Source organism: Lepidochelys kempii, chromosome 3 (assembly GCF_965140285.1).
Source record: "Lepidochelys kempii isolate rLepKem1 chromosome 3, rLepKem1.hap1, whole genome shotgun sequence".
In the NCBI taxonomy this organism is placed as follows: Eukaryota; Metazoa; Chordata; order Testudines; family Cheloniidae; genus Lepidochelys; species Lepidochelys kempii.
Window position 1 is genome coordinate 168,513,902 of NC_136382.1, and position 27,137 is coordinate 168,541,038.

The 27,137-nt window shown below is 44.9% G+C and overlaps 1 protein-coding gene across 3 annotated transcripts; it reads right to left on the minus strand.

Moving 5' to 3' along the window:
* Positions 1-649: 649 nt before the first annotated feature.
* On the minus strand, positions 650-27,081 carry LOC144930430 (uncharacterized). Of its 3 annotated transcripts, XM_078852280.1 has the most exons (7): positions 26,936-27,043; positions 21,031-21,102; positions 20,581-20,730; positions 5,093-5,145; positions 3,962-4,045; positions 3,607-3,699; positions 2,018-2,155 (listed from the first exon to the last, which is right to left on the minus strand). In XM_078852280.1, exons 2-7 carry the CDS (start codon positions 21,098-21,100, stop codon positions 2,105-2,107), a joined length of 501 nt encoding a protein of 166 aa, XP_078708406.1. In that variant the 5' UTR covers positions 21,101-21,102; positions 26,936-27,043; the 3' UTR covers positions 2,018-2,104. The 3 variants fall into 3 exon arrangements, with proteins under 3 accessions (XP_078708404.1, XP_078708406.1, XP_078708405.1); XM_078852278.1 differs by lacking the exons at positions 2,018-2,155; positions 3,607-3,699; positions 3,962-4,045 and adding exons at positions 650-1,318; positions 4,133-4,347 and having other exon boundaries at positions 26,936-27,081; XM_078852279.1 differs by lacking the exons at positions 2,018-2,155; positions 3,607-3,699; positions 3,962-4,045; positions 5,093-5,145 and adding an exon at positions 16,630-17,193.
* Between the last annotated feature and the right edge of the window lie 56 nt (positions 27,082-27,137).

Genomic DNA, 27,137 nt, shown 5'->3' on the forward strand with positions numbered 1-27,137 from the left:
TACAATACCATGCTATAAAGACAGAGCTTCCTCTGTGCAGTCTTTCTTTACACTTGCCCAATGCACAAAATCACAAACCCAGAGCAAAACCGCACAAAAGTGCTTATTTAAGATGGGATCTGAAACACCCAAATATTCTAATATTCTGTTTAAAGAGAAGTGCAGTTCTGAATAAGCAAGATGGTCAGTTTCCCCAATTCCTACTAGCTTCTTCTTGGTCTTTCTGAACTGGGTTGGACATTTTTTTACCAGGTGTCTGACCCCACCTTCCACTGCCTCTTCATACCCCTGCTCTCATAAGGCAGGGAAGGGGGGTTTAGGGTTGCATCTGCATACCCCATCTTTGCAGTTATCCCAATAATCTCCTAAATCTCCACTCTCCCCAAACCCCCACCCCCAAAAAAAAATCCAACCAAAAACCAGCTAAACTCTCCTCAGCAGGGCTGACAAGACAAAGGTGGAGTTTGTAGGCCAAGCCATTCTGGAGATATGTGAAGCCCAAAACTACATTTTTGCAAAAAGTCAACCCACTGGGGAGTTCTTAAAACAGCTCTTTAATTTAAAATTCTGATTTCCCCCCCCCCATACTTCCTAGAGAAATTCTAGCCTTCCATACAACGTGCCTGTGAAATTGCAGGGACATTGGTTTCTTTTGGGAATGGGATGGAAAACAGGATTAAAATGAAAAGTCAGTTTCAACTTTAATGACCAAGAGGTTAGTGCTACTCCATACAACTTTGCACTTCTCCAGTACTTTTCATCCCAGGGAGTCAAAACACTTTACACAGATAAATATTATCACTCCCATTTTACCAATGTGAAAATGGAAAGCGATTAAGTCACAGGTCAGTGGCAGACCAAGAAATAGAACCTAGATTTCCTAATCCCCAGTCTTCTTCCCCAGGCCCTAATACAGGACAGCACTTAAGCATATGCTTAAACTCCACTGAAGCCAATGGGACTAAGCACCCACTTAAGTATTGTTGGGAATGGGGTTGGACACAAGTGCTTTGCTAAATCATAATTCTCTAGTTATTAGAATCTCTATACAATTTTTTAACATCAAATACTTTATAAAACTGGCTTCCGGATTGTAAGAAGGTTTCACAACGTCTCCTTGGAACACTGCTGTGGTTCTTCAGATGTCACATACTTTGGTACTCTTGTTCAAACTCAGCCCCAAGTGTTTTTAGCTGTGTGTTTTAACTAAGGCCCATGTATCATATGATCATTCTCCATGTAAAATTCCCGCTGAAGTCAACTGCTCTTAGTTCTGTTGCAATGTACACTGGAGCCTCTCTCCCTGACGCATGGGAACCTGTAAGAGTGATTAGCAGTCAGAATGTGTAGCAATCTATACATAGCAAGAATATGCACTAGTGTTCAAAACATAACTGATCTGTGCCCAAGGAGGAGTCCTTTCTGCTTCTAGTTTTGAATAAAAATATTCAGCTAATGTTTTTATTACTCTAGAATATTTTAATTATAAATTTGTTACCAAGCTTTGACAAATGGTAATAAACACCTGTGAGAAGGCCCGAGTCTCAAACTTTTTGAGAAAGCAACATATTGAAGAATGACTGTTAAAAAAGATATTCATTTCTGTAGATGTACTATTCACAAAGAGTCATCGTCATCTTTAAAACAAATAAAATCACTACTAAGGAAGATATATACAGGAACACCTAATTTTTCAAGCAGACGACCTACAAGTACTCTACTTTGTTTCAGCTATTGCAAACATTACAGACATTTGAAATTAAGAGTGTACTCTGCATGCAGCTCTGGGATGTATTTGATACGCTGAAGTACAATAATATCATTTCACTTCAGATCATCATCAGCAACAGATTTTAAGCACTCATACAACATTGCAACTTGGATATTACTTTAGGATCTCAAAAGGAGGACATGGATATTAATAAACAAGTTAGCAGTAACTCTCCATTTTGCCAATTATAAAGGACACTGATTGTCTTCACAGCATAAGAGCCTGGTCTTGTCACAAATGGTGCCCTTTTCCCTGAGTTTCCTTTGTGTTTTGCTAGGCATGATGACCGGTTGGCTTGGGAGATTTACAAGTCCTTGCTCGGCACTCTTTCCATTACAAGGCAGAGTTTAGGAAATCAAGGAGTTCAGCACGGTTTCGGTCTCTCTGTGGATTAGAAAAGCAGTTCTTATAAATCACGCATTTGTTCAGTAAACAATTGAATTTGTTAAGAAGTCAGCTTGGAAGTGTACATTTCTATTACACGGAAACTTAAAGGACCCCTCAAGGGAGACAGAAAATCAGTGAAAAGAAGTAGTTTTCTCACAGGAACAGAATAGTACTCAATGGGCCTGATACTCCACTGCTTTGCATTCTGTGTAGTAATTTACACCTGCGTAAAGTGCATGTCAACTGCTACCAAATCCAGATGGCTGGATATCATGATCCCCTGTGTTGCACAGATATATATGGCTATGCTGTGTGCAAGGCAGTGGAGAATCAGGCCAGATATGCAGCCTCAGGATGCCTTCTAAGGGTGGTCCCTTATGCGGGTTTCACTCTGTTTTTCTGAAAGTAGCAACATCTATGTTATAAAGAGTCACAGTTTAGAATGTAATATTTATGAACACAACTTTTATTGCAAATACTAAATTGTTTGAACAAGTGGCACAAATGTACCAACCTCATCAACCATAGGTATTATAGTCACTATAAATAATCAGATAAGGAACTATGAAGCACCATCATCTAGACATCAGGCAGTTTGATTCTTCGGATAAATGTGGCAAAATAAAGCAAGATTCAGCATGGCTTGAGGGCAACAATAGCCAACCAACATATTTTTGACTAAATCTTACCTCAGAATGGTCAGTGTAATATATCAACTATAAAGTGAGCAGTTATTACTGAACAGTTAGTCAATCAAATTCAACAGCACTGGCTAGCCAAACTGAATGCCTGCTGATTGGTGTCTCACAGACTGCAGACAAACAAGGGGAACTGCTGAGAAGTGTGAAAATATAATTTGGGTCGTGACTCTCAAGCCTCCCTTTAACTGTCTAAATTTAACTATTTCACAGCTGACCATCTTAACAGAATCATCCAGAAGCTCTGGAGCTGTGGGGAAAGCATGTGTGGAGGACCACCCCCTTTTCTCCCATTTGACACCTGCGCGGCCATGGCTAGCTTCACACACTTCAAGAAAATGGGGGCAAGGAACATAGCCAAATGTAGAAACACAGGACACTGGGAAGGTGGGAGTACTCCCTCTTTCATAGAAGAGTAAAACCAACTATAAATCACACCAATGGAGAAAACCATGAACTGGTTACAAGAAAATGGTAGAGAACTCAGGGTTCCTTACTTAACCTAGACAGGCACCCTTTACATGGCTCGAATGTCAGAATAGTCCACGCAAACATCTTAAAACTATTTTATGCCCAAGGGACTAAAGTCTAGTCTCTCTCTGGTGGCCCTATAACTACATAAAAAACTGCACTCAATTAAAACTCTTAAAAGTATGATCAACTCATCTACACAATGCAAGTGATCTGGGAAAATATAAAAAGATACTGTACTCCCTCTTTTGGGACATACAGACCATTTTCAGCCATTACCTCTTTATCCTTTTTACTCTTCTTTATTTTCATCTTAATTTTTTTTCCTGTTATCATACTGTAGTTTTCAGTCTTCTTTTTGTCTTTAAGGTACTAAAACGAGATCATGCACTGTGATACATTTCAAGGAATAAAAATATGCTCACATTTTTCAAAACAACATTATATTAATAAGCACATTTTATCATCAAGCAGGGAACAGATGCTAACTTCCGTGTCCTGGAGAGCAGAAGCTAGGGATGCTGTGGCCAACTGTATTCCATTTCCTGGTTGGTCTTTTATTTCATAAACACTTGTGCATGGGGAGGAATGGGAGTGTAACAGAGCACTATGAAACCGACACCAGCATATGTACCTTGGAAAGCTGGACAGGTCCTGATTTCTCTCTCTTTTTTTTCTTTTCTTTCTTTTTCTTCAGCTTGTTCTCTTTCTTCCTCTTCTACAGGTACAAGACACATATGCAAAGCTCATACTTCTCACAGAAACACAAGAGAAAAAAACCCAACCCAAATATGCATGAACTCACAAATTTCCTTCTACTGTCCTGAAAGTCACTTTTGCCATAGCTCCCCACACCTGGACCAACTCTGGGAGATGTATTAATTGGGGGGCAGCAAAGAGGTTGATGTTTGTTAAGGCCTCGTGACCCCCAGGATCCCAGGAAACAGAAGTGGTGGTGGGTTCCCTGACCCCGTTTCTGGGGAGTCTGGTCCTCCCTGCCTCACTAAATATCTGAAATCCCTGAGCAGAAAGTGATAGAAATAAAAGGTATTAGACAGTAACAAAATGCAGATTACATTTTTATATCTAAACTGCTTATATTTTCTTGATGGATATCACAATCTTATTTAGCTTAAACAGAATTTAGGAAAATCTGTAGTCTGTTCCACATTACTTTCAAAAAGTTATAATTTGTTTCTGATGTCCACAAACATTCGGTGGAACTGAAGCTAATACATTTCTAAACACAATGGTGAATTCATTCCTTTTTGTGCGGCCAAATGATGGAGACCAGAAATGTAGACCAGAGGCAACTGTCTTCACTCATAAGCCCATTATGGCATTTTTATTGCCGCAAAGCTACCACAGGAGAATTGGCTGCTGTTTTATATAGCACCCATCACACAAAGTCCCTAAGGTGTTTAACAAGAAGTTTCATACCGGTAGTGCAGTGATTGTATAGACAGAGGCAGCAGCTCAGTAATATAACTCATACCAGGGTCCCCAATTCCTCTCAGAGTGCCTTAAATTCTACCTGCACCCATTCCAGACACTACTAGAAGCTCCACTTAATTTCTCCTCTGAAACAGTCAATTTGTACATTTTAATTTCAATTCATTTAATATCATGACAGAAATGTTTCCTTTCAAATGAACAATTATGTTCCTTATTTTGATTCCCAGGTGAGTTTTAATCACACCAGAATACAGTAGCATCTACATTTTTTTGCCCGGATTGCTATTTATTTCTGTCAGCAAATATTTACCTTTTTGTTGCGTTTTTCTTTTTTCCTTTTCTTTGATTTAGACTTGGGAGAATCTGGAAGAAAATAAAAGTCTGTAATTTACTATTTTAAAAATATGGGTTATTTTAGATAAAACAGTGAAATGAGTACTGCAGGAGAGGGACAGTGTTGCAAGTGTGAGTAAGAAAAGAATACTTAAGTCTAGCTAAAATATATGAACCTTGGCACAAAATGACACAAACACTAACTCAGTTTGCTGCCACCTCGTGGTAGAATATCGACATTATAAATCTGTAATTCACCCCCAGTGATTCCTTGCATCAATATATTTATATTATTTCAAACAAAGGCTATCTGTTTCTGCAGCTACTGTCACAAATTATGAACCTATCCAACATACTATCTAGATCAGTGTTTCTCAACTGATGGGTATGTGACTCCAAGTGGAGTTACAAAATGCAGTTACAGGGGTCATAAGCCCTGGAAAATTTTAGTACAATCTAAAGCAAAGACAATCTCACTTCCACACTCGCCCCTCCCTTCCCCTTCAAAGTCAAGTATTCTGTCAACCGCTCAAAACACACACAAATTATATGGTCTTATTGTTATCACTGATACATTTTTATTTTTATTTTTCTAGTATATGTAGAAGAGTTGTGACATTTTTTTGACTCTGAATAAGGGGTTGCCAAGCTCATAGTCCAGAGAACAGATTATAATGACTAAAATTAAGCAATTAGCTCTATAATTTCGTCAGACTATTACATAAAAAGGCTATATTAAAAGAATGTTAACATTGCAGCGTAAAGCACTCAAAAGTTAAGAAATGCCAGTATTTTGGACCCCCCTGTGCATCAATAAAGTCTTTAATTATATAATCACATTATTTTTCCACAGGACCCCAGACTCATTCAGTGCACAGGATGGACAGTGCTCAAGTAATGGGCAGTGATGCACTATTTTGTTTTATCCTTGTTCAATGTGTGGCCCTAGGCCTTATTTACCCCACGCTATTCAAATCCTGCTCTGAAGACAGAATTAATTTCCTCCTGGGCTTTTCTATGATACTAATCACTACAGTATCTTAGTGCTTTGCAAACATTAATAGCTTAGCATCTCTGTGAAGTGAGAGGGTGGTACTTTCCCCTTTTTACATATGACAGAACAACTCGCTATGAGCTTGAAGGGTGGTTTCCTCAACGCGTTGAGAACTAGATTAAGGTCCCAAGGTGGAGCAGGGTCTCTGTCGTGAGGAAAAAGGTTGGTTAAAGTTGAATGTTGAGGTCACAGGGTGCATGGATACTGAACACCCCTAAATAGGTAAGTGAAAAGCAGTAGTAGTAGCCAGGTGGACTTGGATGGAGCTCAGTAACTAACCCAGGGTTTTTAAACTCAGTGAGTGCGGTGTGACTCAGAGGGTGATAATACCTGCTGTGTGAACCAGGAATAGAACTGCTTCCACTTTTGCAAGTAAGTCTTTCTTGGGGCGGGTTTTCTACTATTCAAACAGCACATTCTGTACTCTACTATTACACTCTACTGTACCCAAGGGCCATTGAGGAGCCAGGCCTTGAAATGTAGTGTGGAGAGACGGGGGTGAGTATTGTGCCCAATCCTTCGGTCAGTAGGTCTGCGGTCAGAGGCAAACAAAGAGGTAGCCACAGAGACAGGCGAATCGGGTCCAGGAAACATACCTGCCTCATACCAGGTTGGTGCTCAGGGGATGATTACTGCTTTCTCTTGCTTTACTTTGTTCGGGAACTTAAGGCACAATGGTATTAGGGGACAGGCACAGAACAGAGTTCCAGGCCAATGGGTGAGATGAGGGAGGCATCTCCGAAAGAGTTGCACCTGCATCCTCCCCTGGAGCAGAACTGCTGGTATGCTGTGTTGAACAGTGTTGGAAAGAGGTCTATCCCTGGGAATCCCCAGGTGACAAAAATCTTTCATTGGATAGGATCACACAGTTCCCATTTGTGGTCCTAGCAAAAATGTCTGGTCAGTGTGTTTGCTATGGTGTTGTGCAGACCTGGCAGATATGCTAATGGTATGTCAGTTTGGTGGGTTATGCACCAGTTCCAAAGTTTGTATTGCCTCTGTGCACAAAGACTGGGATCTTGCTCTTCCTTAGAGGTTCGTATAGCACGTGGTCACTCTACTGTTCATGATGACTCTGACCAAGTGACCCTTGATCTTGGGTAGAAAGTGGGTGGATGCATGCCTACCAAACTTCTCTCGTTGATGGGAAGAGAAGACTCTTGTGGAGTCCATCTGTCTTGTTCCATGAGGTTCTGGAGATGAGCTCCCCAGCTTACTAGGGAGGAGTCTGTTGTGATGGTCTTTGTGGGTGGTGAACACAAAAATGGGACTCCCATTCCAAACTTGTGGGGATCCTTCCACCAACTGAGAGAGCTGAGAACTCTCAGAGGAATAGACATCTGTTTGGACTGGTTGTGCTTGTTGGAGTGTACATGGTTCTGGGCCAGGGTTGGTGGCATCAGGGGAGCAGCCTGGCGTGAAGTGTTATGAACCTACAAGCTGCCATATGGCCCAGAAGCAGCAGGCAGGCCTCTGCTTGGTTTATTGAGAATGGGTATGTGATGACATTTATTAAAGTTTGTGCCACCTTTAACACTACATATAATAAAACTTGCTACTGTAGTCTTGTGTGCAAATTCAACACTTTATTCTAAACATGTAAAAGTAAAAACCAGAAAGGCTGACTAGCAGCAATCAAAAAGTACAACACAATAATCAAACTCAGTGACAAACCAGTGGAAGATGCATGCTGCCAAATGACATGGACAGCTATTTCTGGGTATCTTCTGTCCCTCTGTTGTCCTTGGCCTTTCTGGTGCATTTTATATGTGCAGGTCACAACTGGGCAGGAGTGGATGAATACATAGGTTACATGTGTCTGTTCCACGATGCTAGTGTTCATTGCCTTGACTGAGATTTTGCTCTTATAACATGACAATGTCTTATTAGCTAAATTTGGGCTCTAGTATGCCCATTATAGCTTTATTTTATATGGAACACTTTGTTTCCAATATTTCTACTTCTGATCATTTGAATCGGTTCTTTGTTAAATAAACCAATACTACCTTTCTCTGTAAACAAATCTAAGTGCTGTGTGTTAAATGGAGCTGGGTTCTACAGTGTAACTGGTAAGCTGTGGTGCATTGTCCTTTGGGGGGGGTCTAATGGAACAGGAGCCTGACCCTGTATGTGGCTGTTCGGAGGGCTTGGGTTTGGAGTGTGCTTATCAGTAATCTGTCTACAGAGAGTCTACAGAGAAGGCAGTGCTTGTGTTGCCAGAGACTGGTGGTGTTAGGGAACTGATCCCCACCAGGCATAGACAAGGCTTCCTCGTGCTAAGGCCAGGTGGTAATGAGGTGCCTCACAACCTTGGGTACCCCCAGGAACTGTTACAGAGGGGGCTCGTGAGTTACAGAGGTAACCCTAATAAGCACGCCTCATCCTGGAACGTAACCATCTAGAGTTCCTACTCTGTGAGAAGTTCACATTTGTCACAAGCCAGTAACGAGTGAAAATTCCTGGTAAAGATCAACAAGATGCTGATTTAGCATGGAGATGTAATACAGCCTCCTTACAAGCACCGTGTCCATGAACAGACCTGGCTGATCGCCAGCGAAGGGGACTCCTAGCACAGAGAGACCGCCATACTCTGCTGTAATTTGGATTCATATTGAAGGCAGCTGTGAACTAAATACACACTCTGGTTTCGTTTGAACAGCCAGGGTTTTTTGGGACTTTACAGGCAGTCCAGGCCAGTACAGGTGTGGCCTATTTATAAGCTGTGTTGTATTACACAAGAAGGGTACATGAGACTGTTATTTGTGGAGCCCCAACCTATACTTGTAACAATCAGCAAGTAACTAGTCTATGTTTCATGCTAGCTGCTTAACTTTTCTTCCTCATTTTGTGGGGTTCATTTTGAATCCCACGTGGTACTGGAGGAAAGTAGGGTGGAGGGTGTTAGGGGAATGGGTGGGTTTCGCACTGAACAGAGGCATACTAAACCCCTGGCTTATATTAATAACTTCCTAGGGCCATAAGCTGGATATCTCTCCCATCCATACATTAACAGCAGCAAACATGGCAGCAGAAACCCAGTAGGCTCTGGAGCTTGCTCTGATGCAGGGTCTGTAGGGTGCTGCTTCCTAAGGTCATCTCCAAACAGCTGTTCCAAGTACAGACCCAGCTGTGCTCTAGTTGCTCCGGTGGCATAGCCTCTTTGGTTACTGGCCAGAGCACCAGGGTCACTTCAGGTGGCACCTGTGGCTGGGAAGTTATAAGGGTGCCATCCCTGCTCAGCAGATTGTCATGCACCACTGTGGGTTCAGTGCTCGTTACAGGTCTGTTGTGGGGTAGGTACAGCCCGTCACGGGTGCTGGGTCATGTATGGTGAGAAGAAGGGAAAAAAACTGTAGAGCAGCCAGTTAGGTCCCTCGTTTGTCACCCTATCAAATGTGATATTTATGGCCTAGTGGCCAGTGTCAATAAAGCGGCCCTTCCACCCACAGCAGCGTGGCCCAATGGCCAGAGTCAATAGAGAGGCCCACCTCACAATAGGGATTATGTGGCCTATTGGTCCGCTGGGGAAGTGGGGTACCATTCAGGGGGGTGTGGCACCCAGGGTAGGGGGACTCAGCCCCCCACTGGTCCTCTGAGTCCCAGCCTAGGACCGTTGTGGTGGTGGGGGTGCTCACCACCGAGTCAGTGGGAATCCTCCCGAAACACGCTGACTGGTTCCCTAGTTCACTCACTGGAGAAGAGTCTAAGTCCCCTAGACCGCTTCCTATCATTTCTCCCTCGGCAATGCTCCACGTTTCCCCTGGGTCTCTGGGGTCCTCAGGTGGAGTAGCTCTTGCTGACACAGTCTCTTCTCTGGGCTCGTCAGGCAGCCTGGAGTCCGTCTGGAACTCTGCGTGCCGTGGCTTATAGTCAGAACCTGTAGCAGCTCCCTGGAGAGAGTCTGCACACCCTCCCCTTTGAGCAGCCTGCCCAGACTGAGTTGGGCTGTTTCTTTTTATACTCTGCCTCCAGGCTGAGCATGCCCAGCAGAGTCAGAGGGGCAGGGCTTCCTCAGCCTGCAAAGCACAGTTAACCCTTGCAGGGCTGGTGCAGGGTAGGTACATCCTGTCACAAGGTCCCAGTAGCCAGTCGAATTCCTTGTAAAAGAGGCAGGAAGACAGGGAGTTCCCATAGGTGCCATTAAAATCTTTATCCACGTCTACATTACAGACTTTTGCTGCCCCAAGTTACATCAGCATAAAGCCACTGCAGTTAGTGTTCAGTTGGCAGTGTACAAACTCACTGGGAGTGCTTGTTTCGATGTAGAGGACAGTGCACCATGAGTAGGTATCCCAGTGTGCAACTCGACACCTTTCAGTGCACTGTCTTTTGAGACGTTTTGGCAATGCATGGGGAGGCAGAAACAAGTGACACAGCGGCATGACTGGGACTGCAGCATCAAGTTCCTATCATGCAGTTTTCTCCATCCCATAATGGCATCTCCGTCCCATAACTGTCACACCTATTTTGAGAATCCCACAAACCCGCATGGGACGTATCGCTATCCGCCATCTCTGACAGATGCATGGAGCCTGCACAGCTCTGCACTATTGTCATAAGCGTTACAAGCACAAGATGCACAATCCTCTGGTATCTGGAGAGCCACTTGGAATGTGACGATTTCCTGGAAGGTAGATTATCCGTGGGCACATAGTGAGAACCCATTCAAGATTGTTGGTAGCATTCATGGAGCTGCTGCAAACAGTGGACTGCTGCTTCTGAGCCTGAGAAACAAGCACAGACTGGTGGGACTGCATCATAATAAAGGCTTAGGATGATGAGCAGTGGTCGCAGAACATTCAGATACACAAGGCCACATTCCTGGATCTGCATGCTGAGTTTGCCCCAGCCTTCCGTGCAGGTACATCAAAATGAGAGCTGCACGATCAATGGAAAAGTGAGTGGGGATTGGACTGTGGAAATCTTCAACACCAGATTGCTACTGGTCAGTGGAAAGTCATTTTGGAGTTGGAAAATTCATTGTGGGGGCCACTGTCATGCAAGTGTGCAGAGCCATTAATCATCTCTTGATATGCAGATGTGACTCTTCACAACATGCAGGATACAGTGGATGGATTTGCAGCAACAGGGTTCCCAAACTATGGTGGAGAGATAGACAGCACACATATCCCTATTTTGGCACCCAGACCACATTGGCACAGACTACATCAACTGAAAGGGCTATTTTTCTATAGTTATGAAAGTGCTGGTGGATCACCAGGGATGCTTCACTGGTGGTGTTGGCTGGTCAGGGAAGACACACGACCCTTGCATCATTAAAAAAACAGGATTGTTCAGAAAACTACAAGCAGGGACCTTCTTTCCTGACCAGTGGATGATGATTGGTGATGTTGAAATGCCAGTGGTCACCCTGGATAACCTAGCCAATCCCTTACTTCCCTGGCTCATGAAGCTGTACACCAGCCACCCTGACACCACCAAAGAAAGATTCAACTACCGGCTCAGCAGGTGCAGAATGACAGTTACATATGGTTTTGGTAGATTAAATGATGCCAGCATCCCTTCGGTCATCAGACTGGATCTCAATGAGAAGCTGTAATTGTCCTTTCTGTTCCCACAGTATGGAGTGGTGGGGTAGAGATGCGGCTCCAATGCCACGTGGAATGCTGAGGGAGCGTGTAGGGAGGCGCTATGCTGCAGTTCTCGATGGACTGCAAAGGCAGACAAGCCTGGGATGCTTCAATGTGGAGGTCCACAAGAGCCTACAGCATCTGTGTTTGCTGCTGGAGAAGCCCCATTATGTCTTGGTGTGTCTCCCTCTTCATTTTCCGATGGGCCTCTTGGGACTTTCGCCTGTCAGCTCTTTCCCTCTCCATAAAATCTGTGATATTCATCCTCCAAGCCCTCTCTTCATGGTCCAATGCAGCACGGGCTTGCAGGGTCTTAGTGAATACGTCATCTTGAGTCCTCTTCTTTCTCATCATTTGGCTCAGGCATTTTGCGGGTGTGTAGGGAACCCTTCAAGGCCACAACAGCAGTAGCAGCAGACAAAATACAGGGTTTATATGTCAGTATAGTCATAACAGAAAGAACAAGTTAAAATTCAGAACTCCCTTCCCCTTGCTCCCCTAAAGTTTTAAACACTTATTGACACTTCTGCTTTGGAGCGCTTGTGCATGGCACCACTCAGAGCACCAGCCATGGGGAGTATGGCCCAGTAGGGGTAAGGGAAAAGAGGAGGGAATTGCTTGGTTGTATGAAGCTATATGGGAGTATAGGACAATGGCTCTGAAGACTGGCACCATTTTCCACGAGCAGTGGTGGTTTTAGCTGATCTCACTCCTGAGGGTGACAAAGCCACAGAGAGTACAGCTGCTGTTGGCATCCTGAAGCTGCCCTTGCCTGTATGCTGCTAGCCTGCGTACTGCAATGGTACCTGCCAAAGTTATCGTTGACTGGCATAGGAAAGTGCCCAACCATGGGGAAGAAATAAGGCTGCCATCCCTAGAAACCTTTGTCAGCAGATTGCAGAGTACGGCTACAAAAGTTTCATCAAGATCTCTCAGGAGGATTCAAGGGACACCCTTGTGTACATAAACAAAATGCTCTGCGTCCCCCATCCTCTGCCAAAAGAGGGGAATGAAAAGCAGATAATTCTACCTCTCACTGTTGTACCTCTACCTCTTCTAGTCTGAGTAAATTAATAAAAAGTCAATGGCTGTCTCCTGCTAAATTGGGAGTGCCACTGTAATGGGAAATAAATGTACACACCCGAGGTTCCTTCCCCTGCATCACGCTCACCTGTGCTTGACTGACTGGACTGCAGCAGATTCTCAAACAGGGCCTGGTTCGCAACATAGCTTGAACCCCTGGTCACATCCCCTACCCTCCTCCTCAGTGTTTATGGCAGGGGCCTGTGACTCGGGCTCCTCCGGGGAATCCATGGTGGTGTGCAGGGTGGGAATGAGGTCTCCACAAGCTATAGCCTGTTGCTCTTTGTAAAAGCTGCAGGTCTCTGACTTGGCACCAGATCGATTGTTGGCCTCCCTGGCCTTCTGATATGCCTGACGCAGTTCCTTTGCTTTCATGCAGCACCGCTGCTGACCCCTGTCATACCCCTTGTCCTGCATCTCCTGGGCAATCTGCTCATAGATGTCAACATTTCTACGGCTGGTCTGTAGCTGTATTTGCACAGCTTCTCCACAAGCCGAGAAGATCCAGTATCTCTGGGACGGATCGCATCTGGAGTGCGTAGATGGCACAATCAGCTGGGCAGTTACACACAACCCCTCCATGGACAGTTGCTAGAGGTGTGCTCATCAAGAGGCACAATCAGGAAAAGGTATTTCAAACATTCATGGGGTTTTAAAGATGGGCACCTTCTGGTCTATGTAACCCTTGGGCAGCGGAGTTAACTGTGACCAGAACGGTCAGTATGGGCATTGTGGGACAGCTGCTGGAGGACTATTAAGGCAGACATAGGTAACGCAATGTCTACACTCATGCTGTGACGATCTCAGTACATTGACCATGGCTCAAAGGGGCTCAGGGAGATGGTTATATTATGTCAGCGTAATGGACAGCTTACGATGGTGGCAAATTTTAGCACAACTAGGTCTATGCAAGGCAACTTACATCTACCTAACTTTGTAGAGTAGAGCAGGCTTTTGACTTTGAGGTACTGTCTTCAGCCACTTGATTTGTTCTCTGCATTGCTCATCTGTTCATTCAATCCTCAATGCTGCCAGCCACTCGGCTATACCTTTGCAGACATGATCATTTCTTGTGCTTTTGCTGAAGTCAAATGTCTTGCTCACATTGCTCTGGAGGTTAACCAGACTCTAGCTGTGTTCCTCTGGCCAGCTAGCAGCGCACTTGATGCTGGGCTTCTTAAGTGCTGGCCATAGCTAATGTATGTGAAGGTTTACTGTGTTTCTAGGTGAGCTGTCTGTGTGGAAATGAAGGGTTAAATGCTGAGCAGCTGCATTTCAATGAGGAGGTTGCTTACAGTTCCTGGCAACTGAGTGGGAAGTTTTTGGATGGAAGGGGCTGGACACAAAGCCCTAGGGGATTGTGGGTTAGTGTTGTGTGTTCATCTAAGGCTACATCTATACTACCAAATTAAACTGACTTAAGTTACATCAACGATCATAAACCACTGTAATTACATCGCTTGTGCATGTTCACACAATGCTCCTTGTCAGCGGAGCATGTCATAGAATCATAGAATCTCAGGGTTGGATGGGACCTCAGGAGGTCATCTAGTCCAACCCCCTGCTCAAAGCAGGGCCAATCCCCAACTAAATCATCCCAGCCAGGGTGCTGTCAAGCCGGGCCTTAAAAACCTCTAAGGAAGGAGATGCCACCACCTCCCTAAGTAACCCATTCCAGTGCTTCAGAACCCTCCTAGTGAAAAAGTTTTTCCTAATATCCAACCTAAACCTCCCCCACTGCAACTTAAAGACCATTACTCCTTGTTCTGTCATCTGCTACCACTGAGACCAGTCTAGATCCATCCTCTTTGGAACCCCCTTTCAGGTAGTTGAAAGCAGCTATCAAATCCCCCCTCATTCTTTTCTGAAGACTAAACAATCCCAGTTCCCTCAGCCTCTCCTCATAAGTCACGTGCTCCAGCCCCCTAGTCATTTTTGTTGCCCTCCGCTGGACTCTTTCCAATTTTTCCACATCCTTCTTGTAGTGTGGGGCCCAAAACTAGACACAGTACTCCAGATGAGGCCTTACCAATGCCAAATAGGGGGGAATGATCATGTCCCTCGATCTACTGGCAATGCTCCTACTTATACAGCCCAAAATGCCATTAGCCTTCTTGGCAACAAGGGCGCACTGTTGACTCATATCCAGCTTCTCGTCCATTGTAACCCCTAGGTCCTTTTCTGCGTCCACAGTTGGTGCTTTGGATCGACAGAGAGAGCAGTGCACCATGGGTAGCCATCCCACTGTGCAACTTGCCATCTTCTGCCACTAGTTCTGGGAATGGATCACAGTCCATCATGGGGGTCAGCTCACTGTCCCATGATGCAGTTTTCGCCATCCCATCATTCCATGGGCTTCTGACTACGTTATGCGCCATTGTTGAACATCGCCTGCAAACTTTGTGCCCACCATCTCTCTCTGAAAGCATGGATCTTACACTGCACTCCAGTCTTGCAATGAGCATTACGAACACAGCGCAGCAGATCCTGCAGTATTTCACAAGCTGCAAAACAGAAAGTGAATAGTGCCCTGCTGTGTGCCATGGAAAAAAACAATTCCGGATTGACGTTGACATTCAGGGAGCTGCTGTACACAGTGGACCATCACCACTGGGCTTGGGAAACAAGCACTGAGGGGTGGGATCACATGGTTATGCAGGTAGGGGATGATACGCAGTGGCTTCAGAATTCATGGGTATGCAAAGCCACTTTCCTGGACCTGTGTGAAGCACTCGCCCCTGCCCTGCAGTGCAAGGACACCAGAATGAGAGCTACCCTCACAGTGGAAAAGCAAGCGACAATCGCTGTTGGGAAGCTCGCAAATCCAGACTGCTACCAGTCATGTATCAGTTTGGAGTTGGGAAGTCCACTGTGGGGGTTATGGTTATGCAAGTGTGCAGGGCCATTAATTATGTTTACTACTAAGTACTGAGACTCTGGGCAACGTTTGGGAAATAGCGGATGGCTTTGCAGCAATGGGATTCCCTAACTGCAGCAGGGTGACAAATGGCACACATATCCCAATTTTGGCTCCATGCCATCTTGTAACAGTGCAACAACAGAAAGGGCTACTTCTCTATGGCACTGAACGCGCTGGTCGATCACAGGGGTAGTATCACTGATATCAACACGAGGTGGTCAGGGAAGGCGCATGACACATGCATCTTCAGGAACACTGGCCTGTACTGAAAGCTGCAAGCAGGGACTTTCTTTCCAGACCAGAAGATTCCAATAAGGGATGTGGATAGTGCCTATAGTGATCCTGGGAGACCCAGCCTACCCCTTACGCCTGTGGCTCATGAAGCCTTACATGGGAAACCTTGACAGCAGCAAGGAGCGTTTCAACAACAGGCTCAGCAGGTGCAGAATGACCACTGAATGTGCCTTTGGAAGACTAAAGAGTTGCTCGAGCTGCCTTTTTGGCAGGTTTGTTTTCTTCATTGAGATCTTTCTCATGGTCATAGCAGCCTGCTGTGCTCTGCATAACATTTGCAAAGCTAAGGGGGAAAGTTACCCCAGGGTGGAGCGTTTAGGTACATTGCCTGGTGGCTTATTTTGAGCAGCTAGATTCCAGAACTATTAGAGGGGCTCAACAGGGGGCTGCTTGAATGGGGGAGGCTTTGAAGCAGCATTTTGACAATGAGCCCCAGTAATGTGTCTTTCTTTAATGCATTCAGCCAGGCATTGTTTACTTTCTGCCTTGAATGACCCTTGTAATGACTGCAGACTACAATTAATGCTTTGGCAGCAAATATGACAATTGCCACCATATAAGAATTTCAGCAGCAACTACTGTGTGCAGGACACAAAAAGATTCCTTTTATTGCTAAGTCTACATTTTTATTAAACAGCAATACACAGATTTCCATTTCCTATAAGGGACATGACCCTAAGGATTACTGTCTCAAATGAGGCTCTCACAGCTGTGTGTAAGTCCAGTTGTCATTATGAAACATATCCCTGGGGTCAAGGGCAAGGGGTACTGCGACAGGCTGGGAACATGCGAGGAATGTGTGTGGGGAGTTTGGGGATGGCATGGAATGCAGTTCTGTACAGGCTACAGGGGAAGTTGAGCACGGATGTGCTCTGCCTGAAGTGCAATCAGGGACCTCAGCATCTCTGTTTGGTCCTCCATCAGTTTTATCATCCGCTCCTGCCCCCGTCTCCTCTCCTGGCTATCCATTCTGAGTTTTTCATTGATCGTCTCTCTCCATGCTCTGCTCTCACTGTCTGCAGCATCAGTTGATTGCAGCAGTTCTCTAAATATGTCCTCCTTACTCCTCCTGGTTCGCCTCCTTATCTGATGGAGGTGCTCCGCTGGTGCGTAGGAGGTGGCCCATAAGGGCACATCTGCAGAAACAACAGAAACAACAAACAGAGGTAGTATTATGAGTGCACTCACAGCCTTGAATCATAACAGTTACATACATCTCTTTCTCACTTTCCCTTAGCAAGCACACAGCACAGCGAGAGCCCAAAACATGGTGAGTTTGGCCTGGGAGGGAGGGAGAGGGAAGGGGCAAGATGGGACAAAGGGTCTCGGTGGTTTCCGAAGGGGATCACTAGAAGCGCCTAGGAACACTACTCTGAATACTGGCACTGTTTTTCACAGGTGGGGGGTGATCAAAGCTGATATCTCATTCCTGAGGGTAACCAAGGATGCAAGGGTGCATCTCCTGCATGCATGCAGCTTCTGACCGGGTCCGTATGCTGCTCGCCTGTGGCTTGCTTTGGTTCCTGGAGAAGTAACTGCTGATTGGCGTGGCAAAGTTTCCTACAGCGGGGGAAGAAACAAAGCAGTTCTGCCAAGGAATCTTCGGCAGAGGATTGCAGAGTACCTCCAGGAAAGTCTCCTAGAAATCACTATGGAGGATTCCCAGGACATCCTGGCGTGCATTAACAAACTTTTCCACAGGGCCCCCATTGCATAGCTGCACAGGGTAATGAGAAGCAGGTGCAAAGAGTACCTAGTATTGTTAATTTCTATCCCTTATCCCACTTTTATCATGTAACAAAATAAAGCGGAGCTCAACCTCCTGTCACCATGCAGTATCAAAGCAAAATTAGTACTTACCAGAGATCCCTTTTCCTGCATCAGGCATGCCACAGTCTGAGTGCTCGGACTGGCTAGACTCCTCCGGAGTCAAAAAGGAGGTCCTGGCTCGGCTCGCCAGGCCATCGGACGACCCTGTTGCATGTCCCACATCCTCCTCCAACTCCACTTCCTTGTCCACCACTTTGTCCCCAGGGTTGACTCCGCTGGTCGCTGCCTCCAGTCCCCCCCGAAGCATCCAAGCGACTCTTGGTGGTAGAGGTAGGGTTGCCACTGAGGATGGTGTGCAGCTCCTGGTAGAAGTGGCATGTCTTCAGCGCCGCACCAGAGCTACGGTTGGTCTCCCTTGCCTTCTGGTACACCTGCCTCGGCTCCTTGATCTTATCACAGCACTGCTGCATGTCCCTTTTGTGCCCCTTCTTCAGCATGCCATGAGCAATCTGCCCGTAGGTATCAAGTTCCTACAGCTGGAGCGGAGCTGGGACTGTGCAGCCTCCTCACCCCACAAACCCAACAACTCCAGTGTACTCCAGGCATGAGTGCATTTGCTGCAGAAAGTTGGCATGGTTAGCTGTGCATTTACTATAATGAGCTGTCCACGCCGAGTAAACAGGAACAGGAATTTCAAAAATTCCTGGGCTTTAAAGGGAGAGGGGCGCATGCCTGCATGCAGGCAGGTCGGCAAAGTTTAAACTGCTGACCAGAGCGGTCATGATGTGTATTGTGGGACACCCCCTGGAGACCAATTAGGGCAACATAAGCAAGCGCAGTGTCCACACTGGCACTGCATCGCTCTAACTTCATCACAAAAAGCTCTATGCCTCTTGTTGAGGTGGTTTTATGTCATCAGCGTATCAGGAGAGTTAAATCAGCGGGAGGAGCTTTGCTGTGTGTACACCATTGTTTTGCCGACGCAGGCTGCCTTTTGAGGACAAAACTGTGTAATGTAGACAAGAGATGTGGTGATACTCTGGGACAGGGGAACTATACATCAGTACTTTCAGAAGATCTCTCTTCATACATCTCAGTAGACGCGACTCAGGTTCTTCTGACACTCAAAGATCCTCTTGCAAAAGGAACCTAGTTGATACCAACAAAGTAGGGCTCCAAGTGGCTGGTTAGGATGAAGCTGATGTTATCAGGGATGGTACGGCTGGACGATCCATATGGCCCTTTCACCCATTACCTGTAGAAGTGGGTCACGGTCAAAGACAGTTTCTTCGAGGAGTCTCTGGAGGACTCTGAGAAGGGTACCCACGTCAGTGTCTAGTGAGGCTGTTTGCTGAGAAATTTCTCAGGAAGTACCATGCTGCAGATGATCTTTGAGGACGTAGGAACCACAGCAGTACTCATACCAGACGCAAGGTATACTTGCTACCTGCTTCGGGGATGACTTCTCCCTCTTCTTAGACCCTCTGAAGCTTTTCCCAGGTCTCCGCTTGTTGGAGTCAGGGCTGTGAAAGTTGCCAGGGCACTCAGGTTGTCTGAGGCCAATATACAAGGGGGCCTGAAATGGTAGCAGGTCTCAAGGAATGCTTCATGAGGAGAAGATTGAGCCTGTTGTCCCTCAGCTTCCTAGATCTTCTCCTAAAACCAGTGCAGACCCTGCACTTAGATGGAACATGAGACTCTGAGACAGCTGGAATGTCCATCACTAAGGCAAAAAGACCTATTACAGGTCTGACAGGGTTTGCTGCCTGAGATTTTGGGCATACCCCGCAACACAGAAGGTGAAAGACAAGGAGAGGTCAAGGTCAGGTGTGGAAGGGGTGAGGGGGGACCCCCAAAATCACACAGCATGTTTGGGAAATTAATAAAAAAAATAAAAGAGATAAGACTAAAATAAGTCAGCTAGCTAAAACTTTGAAGCTAATGGATACCGCAATGCTGCACCTCTAGTTGCAGGTTTCTGAGAAGGAACTGGAACAGTGGCAGGTCCACCCTCCTCTATATGGTCTTGGATTGGAGCATAGGGATGTACATGGTGCAGATGTGGACCCCACAGACACTACCACCAAAAGATCTCTGATTGAAAGCACACAGGCACACAGACACCTAAAGTGGAGCACCCGTAGGGACACCCAGTCAAATAACATTTACATATCTGCTTAATTTTAATCATAAAGACAAAGGGAGGGGGGTGAGGTAATATATTTTATTGGACAAACTTTTCTTGATGAGATAGACAAGCTTTTGAGCCACAACTTTAATCATGAGTGCAGTCCCATAGACTTCAGCGGGACTAGTCCTATGAGTAAACTTCACACCTTTAAGTATTCGCAGGATTGAGACCAAAATTCAGATAAAACCAAAAAACTAACTTTGGTCTGGACAGGCAGGCAAAATAGAAAAAAAATTTCAATTGTTTTGTTTTAAAACATTTTAAACGTACGCGATGTTATTTGAGATCTTACTTGTTGCTTTGAGTGAAAATAATTTTTTTTATTTCTAATGTTGATTTGTTATTTTACATGACAGCACATGCAGTGTGTAGAGAGACGCTGGAGTACCTACAGGAAGTGGTTACATGGAAACAGTCTGAAGAAAAAGACAGCAAAGGTTGTGCACTAACTTGTACAGTTATTTCCTGGTAATTAAGCTACATTTAAAGCAAGTTTCAAATGTGTGTAGCAGCACCGTTCGAACGAGTAAATACACACTCAAGTGCAGTAATGGCAACTTACCTCTGCCACTTGAACTGCTTCTGCTGCTTGAAGAGGAGGAAGACCTTGATGAAGAGCATGAGGAGGATGTAGTAGTAGTGCTAGCAGATGATGTTGATGAAATGGATGATGATCTGCTTCTGCTGCGTTTTCGCTTTCTCTTGTCTTTCCCTGAGGAGAATACAAGGCCTGGTTCATTAGGTTTCAAATAGTGACAACACAAAAGCTAATAACTTAAGCTCAGAAGACATATTTTTATAGAAATTAAAATTTAAGACAAGATTTGGTGAATCCATTAAAAAAAGATAAAACCATTGTCCTTGCCTTCTGTCATTTCCAACATAATGTAGCTAATGACAATGCCAAGCAATGCCATCAAACATTTTTACTCATGCAAAGCATAGTATACAAACAAGAGTCTTTCTGCAGCAGCTATTGTCCTAGACTAGAGTTTGATTTCATGACTCCCACCTCTGACTTTCATCTCTTCTTGTGACGTAGCGCATGGTGTTCCACATTTCTCATCACGTCTGTTATCCATATCTAGTGAAAAGAAACATATATGAATATCCACAAAAAGGCTTTCTTTGAAACATACATGTAAATGGTAGTGGAGATCAGGGAACGTTTCCATGATCAATTCCTATTATTTAGATGGGGGAAGAAAGATAAATATCAAACTACACCAGGATGAACATGGGTGTAGGGTCTAATCTTGCTATGCCAGGAATTGCACAAAAAAATCCCAAGTATTTACATACGTATATATATATATATACACATATATATACACACACACAGCCACACTCAAAAATTGCATTCATACTCACCACTTTTAAATTCATATATATAAATATTGTGTGTGTGTGTAAGTTAATTTAAGACTGTTGTACCTTGATTAAATGAAAAATTCTGTGCAACTACTTGCATATCATTGTTCAAAGCAGATTTTAAAACAAATTTTGCAGACATCTAAGTTTGTACATAATTAAAAAAACATGCTATATACTACCTTCTATTCAGAAGGCTCGCCACAAAGGGCTTCATAGGCTAAATACAACACAAAGCCACTGAAATGCATCCACCTTTGGTGTGGAGCACTCAGCAGACAGTACACATCATATTGCTCAACAGTGGCATGGAGAGGGGGAATTTTGGCTAGGATACCAGAGAAAACACACACACACACCCCCTCCCCTGCCTCCCTCTCTCTCTGTGCCATGTTACCTTTAACATCCATGCATAACATAAGAAAATGTTCCCTACAGTGCAATCTTACATTAGCAGGAAGATGACCTAGATGATCTAATAGGTCTTTTCCATTTTTAAATTCTATGATTCTAATAGACAGAATCTGTACTCTAAAATTCTCATCCGACATACAGAAAATTGCATAGAACTCATGGTTTTCCAGTTTCTAGTGTATTCTTATTTTAAAGCAGTTTACATTAAGAGAACTTTAAATTTGAAATTAATCCCTAAGAACATGAAGTGGTTCATTTTCATAAGTTTTACTCTTGCTTAATTCCCATAAACAAACTAAAGAAATATAGCCTAGATGGTGCTACTATAAGGTGGAAAACTGTTCCCATAGAGTAGTTATTAGTGGTTCACAGTCAAGCTGGAAGGGCATACTGAGAGGAGTCCCACAGGGATTGGTCCTGGGTCCAGTTCTATTCAATATCTTCACGAATGATCTAAATCAGTGATACTCAGCGTTCGGTAGTTAAGGAGCAAATGAATGATCAATATTACCCAGAAGAGCCACAGTAGTGTGAATTCACTGTTTCATTTACTGTACTCTCACAGCAAAATGACTGACCAAGTACACTTATTTTATCAACTAGAATTGGTTAACAACATAGTAAAAGCATCCTGATTGGTTAATAATTAAATCAAAGTGTTTTAATGTCATGTGCTGCAAAGAGCCACAGGAGACACACAGAGCTACTTGTGAACCACAGTTTACCGATTTAGATAATGGCATAGAGAGTACACTTATAAAGTTTGCAAACGACACCAAGCTGAAAGTGGTTACAAGTGCTTTGTAGAATTAAAATTCAAAATGATCTGAACAAACTGGAGAAATGATCTGAAGTAAATAGGATGAAATTCAATACGGACAAATGCAAAGTATTCCACTTAGGAAGGATCAATCAATTACACACAGAGCGGGAAATGCCTGCCTAGGAAGGAGTACTGCGGAAAGGGATCTGGGGATTATAGTGGATCACAATATAAATATGAGCCAACAATGTAACACTGTTGCAAAAAAAGTGATCATCATTATGGAATGTCTCAGCAGGAGTGTTGTAAGCAAGACATGAGAAATAGTTCTTCCACTCTATTCCAAGCTGATAAGGTTTCACCCGGAGTACTGCATCCAGTTCTGGGTGCCACATTTCAGGAAAGATGTGGACAAAAAGTCCAGAGGAGGAGAACAAAAATTATTAAAGGGCAAGAAAATATGACCGGTGAGGAAAGATTGAAAAAACTGTGTTCGTTTAGTCTGGAGAACAGAAAACTGAGGCGGGATATAACGGTTTCCAAGTACATAAAAGATTGCTACAAGAAGGAGGGAGAAAAATTGTTCTCCTTAACCTCTGAGGATAGGACAAGAAGCAATGAGCAGAAATTGGAGCAATGGAGGTTTAGGCTGGACATTAGGAAAAACTTTCTAACTCTCAGGGTAGTTAAGCACTGTAACAAATTGCCTAGGGAGGTTGCGGAATCTGTTATTGGAGGTTTTTAAAAACATTCCTGACAGGTGGTCTAGTTATTCCTTAGTCCTGCCTTGAGTGCAGGGTGTGACCCTATCCCCCATATTCTTCATAGAAATATTGTTAGATGATTATAGCACACCTAAGATGGGTCTTGTGAGATATCATTGGAAAGGTTATGATTTACTGAAGATTATCCTATTTGTATGCATGTATCATTTCTATATCTGAAGTTAGGAATATTGACTTTGTAAAACTACAAGTGGGCTTACACCTGGGGAACTCCCACCAGACAGAATGCAATCAGTCTGGATGGGCTATTAGGGAGAACAATAGGACTTTGAAGATACTAATCTCCCACCTTCCTGAGAAGCTTCCTGGGATGTTACAAATGGCCTTTGACTCATGGCTGCTTGACACTGCAGGGTCATGTGATCATGTCACCTGGTACTGGACTCCATCATAGAATACCAGTATTTTTCCACTGAGGGGGATGGGAACCTCACTGGCAAACAAAGGGTTTCTGCCATATGTAAAACCTATTTAAGACTGGGGATTGACTTAATCAGTGTTCATTCTTCACTGAATCCCTGCCCAGGATGACTTCTGAAAACATCCAAGAAACAAGGACAAAAAGGCAGGGGAGAAAAGATGAGCCCAGGCTGAAAAAGGTGTCTGGCTTGCGAAAGAAATGCCATAAAACATTTAATGTGAGAAATTACTAGTTGTAACCAGAAAGAAAAGGAGTACTTGTGGCACCTTAGAGACTAACCAATTTATTTGAGCATAAGCTTTCGTGAGCTACAGCTCACTTCTGTAGCTCACAAAAGCTTATGCTCAAATAAATTGGTTAGTCTAAGGTGCCACAAGTACTCCCTTTCTTTTTGCAAATACAGACTAACACGGCTGCTACTCTGAAACTAGTTGTAAACAGGTTTCAGAGTAACAGCCGTAGTCTCTAAGGTGCCACAAGTACTCCTTTTCTAGTTGTAAACAGTTTCTTTAGTTTGCGTGTTTGTTTTATTTGCTCAGTAATCTGCTTTGAGCTGTTTTCTATCCCTTATAATCATGTAAAATCTATCTTTTGTAGTTAATAAACTTGTTTTGTTTTCTCTAAAACTAGTTTGTGGAATTCATAACTGGGGGAGGTAAGGGAGGGGGCTGTGCATATCTTCCTCCACACTGAGGGAGGGGGCGAATTTCATGAGCTTACGCTGTATAGTCCTCTGTGCAAGACAATATAATTTTAGGTTTACACTCCAGAAGGGGTGTGCACTTGAGCACTGGGCAATTCCTTAGCTGAAGCCTTCCCATGCAGTGCTGATTTCAGACTCTGTGTCTTTCTGCAGCTGGGTTTGTCCCTACCTGTGTGTACGCTGGAGGAGGCTTGAGGGCCTGGCTCAGCAGGACAGCGTAAGGGAGCCCAGGCTAGCGGAACAGGCGGGCTCAGTGGTACCCTAGTACATCAAGTAGCACCCCAGAGGGGCGGTAACCCGTCACACAGGGGACTGGACTAGATGACCTATTGAGGTCCCTTCCAGTCCAACACTTCTATGATTCCATTCATCGCTGTTTTAGTGCAAGTCATTAGCACTTAGTGTTCGGCCGTTAAGATGGTACGTGATTAGAGCAAAACATCCATGCTATCTGACATCCAGTCACCATGACCTCAGAGCAGTGGAGGGCACACAGGTAAAGAGACAAACCGGTCCTGGCAACATGCAAAGCAATGTGGGATAGCAGTTTGCAGACTGCCAAGCTAGTGGAAATGGGAAGAGCACACACACATATATTAGTCCGCACTAATTCAATACACAGTGAACTTAATATACTTTCAAAGTGAGTTATAGAACATGTATTTCCTGGCCAGTTAGTATACTTTGAAGAATTATGTTGTATGGACACAAGTCACTTGAATGCACACTAAGTAAAGTTATTGTTGACTAAAACTCTGTGTAGACAAGCCCATAGTATCTGCAAATGTAAAATAAGGATAATACTTATCTACTTTTCAAAATGACATCAATATTAATACTATAGGTAAACTCTTGAGACGGTGCTAACAGGAGATAGACTCGGAAATTTATTTAATTCATTTAAATTCCCGGAGACCTCAAAGGGATGAGGAAACAGTCAGTGCAAGATGTTGATAGCATCACTGAAATGCAACTTTATAGGAATAGTTAAACTAAAAGTTCATGCAAATTAAAATTTTAAAAATTCTCAAAAGAAGAAAAATTGCTATGATCATGATATAAGCCTGTGACAACAAATGAATACTGGATTAATACTACTCTCTGCATCTGGTGATCTTACGCCAAAAGGATCTCACAGCCTGAGCAATCTTACGCACCTTAAAAATGTAGGCACAATTGGGCTAAATTAAACATTTCAGGGTTGACTGGCCCAAAAAATAACCTACTGTAATAATAAAAATCTTTCATTTTCCTAAGTTTTTAAATCATAAAATTTAGTGCCAGGGCACTAAGAAGATTATGATGCTCAGCATTTGTTACAACTTTTATTCAAAAGACTGAATATAGTGGCCTAATGTACAAGTGCAATCCTGAAAACATCAGAAAACTAAAATCAAGTCAAAACACTCTTCTTTGCTAGGCAACCTAACACACAGTGCAGGCTCATTTGCAACTGCAGATGCACATGTACATGGCTTTTGGAGATGACCTCTGAAAGTGAAAAATGTGCCTAACCCAACACATGCTGTTACACACAGCATCATACTGTGTGCTCCACAACTGTGAGCAGGTGGAAACAGCAAGTCTAGCTTTGGGGAGGGATAGACTTCTCTCTTTCAATCCCTTTTTTAGGGCAAAGATTGTCCCTCAGTGACCAGCGCTTGAGGAAGCTGTATCAACCATCTCTCAATTAGTGAGCAAGTCAGCGATATGCAGAACCACCATGTGGCCAACTCTAGCAATATCCCGTGTTTTACTTAAAACCCCAGTCTGGTTATTACAGGAGAATCTCAGCGTCCATAAGCAAGTTTCTGGTGCTCAGGGCAGTAGAGAAAAACATGGCCCCAAACGCCCTGTAAAGCTGCGGAGAGCAGAAGGCAGCAGAGAACCCCCTGCCCGACGTTATCCACAGGGGCTGGAAGTAGGGTTGCTGCAGCACCTCCTGACTGGGGTGGTTTCCATCACCGGCAGGGTTTACGGTTTGGGCCAATGGCTCGCCGCCAGCCCCACTGTACAGATTGCTCCCGCACCCCTGGGGGTCTCTCGACATCTCACAGGTTTTAAGCCAACCGTGTGACGCCGCGGGGTCGGAGTCAGACGTTGTGAGTACCTCGGGGCGACCACAGAGGATCCCGCCAGAGCGGGGCGGGCAAGTGAAACCGCCCCGCGCGACCGGCCGCGATGTACTGCGGGGGGCGGGCTCCTGCCAGGGCCGCGGCCCGGGCGCAGCTCAGCGCTCCGCTCCCTCCCCCTGCGGGCGGCCACCAGGGAGCTCCCGTAGGAAGCCACCGGCCGCAGCGGATGCCGAGAGGGCCCGGGGCGGGGCGGGCGGTGTAACGCCGCGCGGGAGGGGCCGGGAGAAGAGGGGGCAGACAGCGGGGGGGGGGGGGCGGGAGAAGAGGGGGCAGGGCGGGGAAGCTGCTTCCCGGGCACCAGCGCTCCGCCGCTCCCAGCACTTACCAGGGCCCACGTCCCGCCTCGGACTCCCCACCTTAGCGTCCAGCGTCCCCGTTACCCGGAAGCACAAGACTGACCCCCGACCGGAAGGGAATAGGGTCTACATCCGGGAGATCCGGGTAGGCGGGGCCTGAGTTCAGAGCCGCGGGGTGTCTCCCAATGGGACAGCCTATGTAAGGACCGGTTTCAGAGTAACAGCCGTGTT

Bases quoted from the DNA above. Each gene is read 5' to 3' on its own strand.
- LOC144930430 (XM_078852278.1), bottom strand. From the start codon at position 21,100: ATGGATAACAGACGTGATGAGAAATGTGGAACACCATGCGCTACGTCA. The intron at 20,731-21,030 runs GTGGGAGTCATG...TATTCTCCTCAG, and splicing joins AGAAGAGATGAAAGTCAGAG to GGAAAGACAAGAGAAAGCGA. The intron at 1,319-4,132 runs GTGAGTTCATGC...TCACTCTTACAG, and splicing joins AGGACAGTAGAAGGAAATTT to GTTCCCATGCGTCAGGGAGA.